Source organism: Tupaia chinensis, unplaced genomic scaffold, assembly GCF_000334495.1.
Source record: "Tupaia chinensis unplaced genomic scaffold, TupChi_1.0 Scaffold149383_1, whole genome shotgun sequence".
Classification (NCBI taxonomy): Eukaryota; Metazoa; Chordata; class Mammalia; order Scandentia; family Tupaiidae; genus Tupaia; species Tupaia belangeri.
The window spans coordinates 3,158,848-3,165,524 of NW_006209227.1; the positions used below are offsets into that span (position 1 = coordinate 3,158,848).

The following is a 6,677-nucleotide window of genomic DNA, read 5'->3' on the forward strand; positions in this document are numbered from 1 at the left end:
TGCCATTTTCTCAGTCTTCATGGTGGATTTTTCTAGGCCAGCAATTTTCTCTTCTGCATCTGAGATTCTATTTTCTGTATGATCTAGTCTGCTTTTAATACTTTCAAGGGAGATTTTGACTTCCTGTATTATAGACTTCATTTCTAACAGTCCCGTTTGACTCTTTTGTAAAGCGTGTAATTCCTCTTTTAGATCTTGCAAGTATTTCCTCACCTCCTGGAACTCGTCAACTTCTTTCTCCTTTCTCTTTAGCAGTTCATTGTCTCTCTTCTCTTCCATCTCTGTTAGCTTCACCATTATGATTGTTCTAAATTCTTTATCAGACATTTCATGATTTGCATTGAACTGGTTGTGGATGAAGAGGAGTTATTCTTTTCCCTTGGAGGAGAGGTATTTTCTTGATTTCCTATATTTCTTGTGGTCCTGCGGTGATTTCTTGTCACCTGATGGATGGTGTTTTTCTTTCAAATTCTTGAAGTTCAATCTGAGTGTTCAGAAGCAAGCAGAAAGAGGTGATCTGGAATCTCTTTGCTGTTCTGTTGTCATCGCTGGTGCAGCAGGTTCAGTAGATGTTGAGGAATATGTTAACCCTAATAGTATTTCAATATTTAGCTACAGTGCCCTTAGATCCACCTAGAAACACATTAAATGGATATTGAAGAGTGGAGAGAAAAGAAAAAAGAAAATGAGAGAGAGAAACAACAACAAAGAAAGAGAAAAAAAAAGACAACCCCCCCGCAAAAATTGTAATTATTGTTTTTCTTAAAAAACAACAACAACAAAAAGGATTTAAAAACCCCAAAAATAGAAAATCGTGCGGTGTGCTAGCGTGCCACCGCACAAAATGACTAGTTAGCAGGAGCCATGAGGAATCCTCTTCTGAAGGCCTCAACTCTCCTGCCTGGACGGAAGGACCAGAGGGGATTATTAACAAAACAAAAGGTGGAGCTGGGAGCAAGAGAAAAACTTTACCTTTAAAAAAAAACGACCAAAGGAAAAATTCCAAAAAAATGGGAGGACAGAAGCAGGGAGAGACAAGGCAAAGAGACAGAAGGCCAGAGGGGCTCCCTACCACACTAGCTTTGTTTGCTGGACGCTAAATTATTGGTAGAAAATCTTCATTTTTCCTGTCCCCTGCAATGACTAGTTAGCAGGAGCCATGAGGAATCCTCTTCTTGGTGTTGCATGTTTTAATTGTAAAAGTAATGTAGAATGATGACAGATAATTTGAGAAATACAGATGTTCACACATGCACACATGAGAAAAGAAAAATTGTTAATAGTTCCATGGCTGGAAATAATCATTATTATTTTGACAGATACGTAAAACATTAGATATATTCTTTCTCCACATCATTGTATTGTGAATGTTCTCCCAATATTTTTTGTTGTTGTTGTTATTGTAGGGCATGTGTTTTCACCAGAGAGAGACAGAGAGGGAGAGAGAGATCTCACCCCCTGAGGGGATGGTCATGCAACTACCCCTTCTCCATTGTCCTCGTGAGATTTTAGTCATGTCTGCACACATGCCTGGTGTGTTTTTGAAGCTACCAGGTCCAGGACTTGAACTGCAGATTCAGCTATGTGAAATTTAATACCTTCACCATGGCACCTGCTGGCCCCATTTCCAATGTTTTTATAGAACATTTCATTCTTTTTTAATGATCAAGGAGTGTTCTACTGCATGCATATTCCTGAATTTAACCAGACCTTTATAAAAAAGGCCTCCCTTTGGCTGGCCCTATATCCCGATGGTCTAAGATGGATCCCATATGGCTGACAGTAGCTCAAATCCTGGACCCAGCAACTTGAAAAACATGCCAGTCTGTGTTTGCCTGCCCCAGGTCCCTATAGGATGGAAAATGGAGGAGGGATGACGGAATGAGGGTGCCCCATTGAGGGGTGCTTTTTCCTTCTCTCTCTCTGGCAAGTGCATGCACCCTCTGGCAATTTAAAAACAAGGAAGGCCTCATGGAATGTCCTAATAGCTAACTCTTCGCACACAATCAAGTTAATTTCCATGGGAAAGAGCTTCAAAACAAATGACTGGTCCTCCTAGCTTGGGTTCCACTGGGTGAAGATTCAGGGGCTTGGAGATTATTTGGGAAGGAGGCAAAGCACTGGTAGGGGAGTAGGGGAGTGAGAAAGGTGAAACTTGCAACCAGGTACAGGTTCTCTTATGGGCAACTGAGGCTGGATCCGCTGGGTCACTCTGGGGCCAGGAAAGCAGCTAGATCATTCCACCTGAGGCTGTTGGTATTGGAGCCCGTTGGTATTTGAGCCCATGCCCGTCAGTGATGGGCTGAGATCAGCTATAAGTGCTATTAATTTCCTTGCACATCCAGGTGTCATAAAAAGGGTCTTAAAAAGACAGAGGGAGTCAGCAGACGGCACAGCAGTTACGTCACTGGACTCCCACATGGCCCACCGCCGTTGAAGTTCTGTACCCTGTGGCTTGAAAACTATGTCTGAGTATCTGTGCTTGCATGCCCAAGATCCCAGGAGAAGACTGGAGAAGGGACTGTGGTGTGACTATCCCTCCCGGGTGGTGGTGATTCCTCACTTTCCCTCTCTGTCTCCTGCTCACTCCTGCAAACGACCCTAAGCAAAAAACCTAAAAAGTCAGAAAGAGATATGCAGGTATGGTGTTGAGGGTGAGCCCAAGGACTGATGAATCAAGGAGGGGATGAAGGTGAGGTCTTGCAGGCACTACCACCCTGGACCCATGGCTTAAGATGTTCCCAAACTGCATCTGGAGGGTTACCATCAGTGTGAGGGTTAGGAGCTCAGTCGCCCTTCAGGATAAATTACTCTTCGATGAAGAAAATCTATCAGTTGGATAGGTGAAAAGTGGGATTTAAAAAAGGAAAAGATTATTGGACCAGCTGGTGGCATGGATGCATGTACCCAAAACTCTATGGAGAAGGGACTACAGTGTGAACATTCACTACGAATGGATGCTTGCCATTTTTCTGCTGTCTCTGCTGAGTGCACATGCCAAGTGGCAAATTTAAAAAAGCCTAGATTCAACATATCTAAAGAACCCACACTCCTACAACACCAGCACTTACATGCAATTAAAAGCCATCTTTATTTTCACTAACAAGAAGTATTACTCATACACTCAAACCATTTCTTTTTTCTTTTAGTTTTATTCCATAGGATGGGTGTGCTCACCAGGGAGAGAGAGGGAGAAGGGGGAAATACTCCCTCCCCCCAGGGATTGGCTACACTGCAATGCCTTGTCCATTTTCCCCTTAGGATCTTAGGCATGCATGCACACATACCCAGCATGATTTTCAAGCCACCAGGGCTGAGAATTTAACCACAGTGGCCCATTTGGGAGTTCGACGCCTTAATGACCCTGCCACCTAATGGCTCTAATACACTCAAATCTTTTGCCGATATGTGCTCCAAATAGAAAAATGTTCAAGGTGCTGTGATGAGCATGTCTTCCTAGCACTATGAAATAGTCGTAAGCCTCAGGATTAAGTTTAATAAAGAGCAAAGTTCAATACAGATATTTACAACAGTTTTAAAGACAGAGGTCTATTCGTGTGGTTCTGACGGTAACAAAGAATAGGTGCTGGCATGTACTGTTTATAGATTCTTGGGTGCAGGTGTTCTGAAAGTGGAGTTCCCTGTAATCTTAAAATTAGGTCCTGTGAGTCCTCAAATGTGCCTCGGAGTCAGACGGCGTTACTTGGTGTCAATGTGGAGCAGCTGCTCTTTGCCGTTTATTATCAGGGACTTTAACTCTCCGTCTTCTTCCAATTCCACCCTTTCTTGGCCATTCTCAATGATTCTCTTGGTGGTGACTTTTTTGCCGTTAACTATCTCGGTGGAAGTCGACACGGACTTGAAGCTGCCTGCTGCACCACTCCCACACGACATGGAGAAGGAAGAAAGGCCCCCATTTCCCAGGGGGCCAAAGGACGAAAATCCTGGATCAAAAGAGGAAAAACCACCTCCAAAAGCTGGAAACTGATTGAAGGTGGAGAAAAGCGGTGCTGACCCTCTGCTTCTGCTTCCCCGGGAGCTCCTTCGACCCCCGAAAACGTTCTCAAGCGGGTCTCCGAAGAAGTCAAAGGAAAATGGGTCGCGGCCACCAAAGAACTCCCTGAAGACGTCGGCCGGGTCGCGGAAGCTGAAGACGTCCTCGAAGGGGTCGTGGAAGGGCGCGCCGCCGCCGCCTCCGCTCACCCCGGCCTGGCCATAACGGTCGTAGACGTCCCGCTTCTTGGCGTCCGACAGCACCTCGTAGGCCTCGGCCACCTCTTTGAATCTCTTCTCCGCCTCCTCCTTGTTCTCCGGGTTTTTGTCGGGGTGCCACTTGAGGGCCAGCTTGCGGTACGCCTTCCTGATGGCCTCGGACGAGGCCTGCCGGGGCACGCCCAGCACTTGGTAGTAGTCCACCATGTCGGAGGGCCGCAGGCTGTGACGTAGCCACGTCCTATTGGCCAAAGCCAGCCTTGAAGACCTAGCTGACTCCTAGCAAGGGGCTCCGGGACACTCCCCGCCCACAAGCGCGCCCAGGCTCAACCCCGTCCCGTGCTCGCCCCTCCAGCCCAGGTCACTAGGGGAGTAAAAGGGCACTTTCATCTGTAAAGGGAGGACTCTGCCTGGCTCCCCTAGGAAATATTTTCCCTAAAGTCGGCTTTAGAACTTTAGGGAAGTTGGGGGGGGGGTTATCTGACCCTTGGCAAGGGGAGTCATGGTGTTTGAAAATTAGGACAATAATTCTCAAATGTTTTGGCCTCGGGGCTTACGTTTTGGTGGATTGTATCTGTAGTATGTATGGCGCCAGATATTAAAACTGAAAATTGAAAGACTGCATTCATTCGCCTAATTAACAATAAATCCATTCCACGGTAATAAAAATAATACTTTGATGAGAAAATGCATGCTTCAAAGCAAAAACCATTTATTGAGAAAAAGAGCATTGTTTTGCAGTTTTGCATCTCTCCTTAGTATCAGGCTCAGTAGAAGAGCGCTAGATTCTCTGGTCTACTTCTGTGCTTTTTTTCCTAATTGACAGAGGGTGTGTGTGCTAGCTAGAGACAAGTAAGTAGAGACAGAGAAGGAGAAAGCAGCCTCTTCCAGTGGCACTGGTCTAGCTACGATCACTTGTTTTCTATATGTCATCCTACTGGGTGTTTGTGATGTGCATGCAAACGAGTCTTCTATGTTCTTCAAACCACTGGGACTGGACTTTGAACCATGTGGAATGAAGTCCATTAACTGTTGAGCTATAGACCAACCCAGCTTCTGCATTTGATTTGTTGCAGTATCATACAGGCCTACAGCCTTTGGGAGACTCCAGGGTACACTTAGTTGAGAGTGAGAGCGAAAAAGTCAAATGAATCTATGTTATGGAAATTGTTTTGACATTGCAAAATTCCCAGGAACAATGTTTAGAGATTCCCAGCATTCCCTGGTTCAATCTTTGAGAGCTGGTAGTTTAGTATGGTTAGCATGGTGTGCCCACAAGTGTATATCAAACCATTAAAACTTGTGGACTAGGTCACTAGTGCTCTAGGTGAAAATGGGATAAAGTGACTATTTCCCCTAAAACGGCTGTGTCATAGCCATGATTTTTCTCTCAGCATTTCTTGATATCTGAGTTCTCTCCATTTCTTTATTCTCTCTCTGACACCACAGTCTTGGCTGCAATAAATTGTGAAGCAACACACCAATAAAAGTCACTTAGGTCTACTGGAAAACTATTAACCAATGAACTTTCTAAGGTTTCATCATGGAAGGGTTGGGTCTAGAGCATGTATGCTATCTCACTGGATCATACTGCCCAGTTCTAATCATCTTGAGCAATGGAGGAGAGTCACTGGACTTGGCACTTGGTAACCACGCAATAAACAGTAGTAGGAAGCTGGTAAGAGTAGAGTCCAGCATGAGCAAGCAAGTCAGGACAGTGTGAAGGGAGTCTCAGGAAGAAAAGTGACCCAAAATGGCTGGAGGGAAGAGGACGGTCTAGGGAGAAGGAATGAGTGTGGACAAGTGGACCTGAGTCCACCCAGGGAGTCCTGAAGGCAAGGCGGTAGAGAGTGGATATTTTTTCTGGATCCTAGCAAGCTGATGACCAAGGTGCTAGAAGTGGCCGTGGGTGCAGTACTGGGGGCAACTTCTGCAGTGACAGAGGGATGGTTAGGGATTGGAGTTCTGTGGGCTGTGGTATTGAAAAAGGACCATGGCAGCAGGGTCTGAGAGACAGGGGTAGAATCGTCTAGATTCAGCACTTGCTTGCATGTGGGGACGAGGACAAAGGGGGAAGGGAAGCCATATCTGTGTGAAGCATTTACCATGTGTTTCTCTCCGCACAGCCATGGACTGGCATCTAAGCGACAGTGACTCCTGAGTGGAAACCCTTCCTACAAGAATATCACAGGGCCAGCCTGTGGTGCAGGGTTCAGATGCCTGGAGACCAGAAGGCTGACTGTGCGGGTTGAGTCCTGGAACAGGTGCCTTGAAAAACACACTGGACTCATATGTGTGCATGCCCAAATCCCAAGAGTAGAATATATAGTCCAAGGGAATGTGGCACAGCCATTCCTCTATGGATCTTTGTCTCCTTTCTTTCTTTCTTTCTTTCTTTCTTTCTTTCTTTCTTTCTTTCTTTCTTTCTTTCTTTCTTTCTTTCTTTCTTTCTTTCTTTCTTTCTT

At 45.5% G+C, this 6,677-nt stretch overlaps 1 protein-coding gene across 1 annotated transcript; it reads right to left on the reverse strand.

The window, feature by feature from the left end:
- Nucleotides 1-3,476: 3,476 nt before the first annotated feature.
- Nucleotides 3,477-4,432, reverse strand: LOC102475826 (dnaJ homolog subfamily B member 3). The gene has a single exon (XM_006171156.2). It carries the CDS (start codon nt 4,417-4,419, stop codon nt 3,700-3,702), a length of 720 nt encoding a protein of 239 aa, XP_006171218.1. The 5' UTR covers nt 4,420-4,432; the 3' UTR covers nt 3,477-3,699.
- Nucleotides 4,433-6,677: the final 2,245 nt, after the last annotated feature.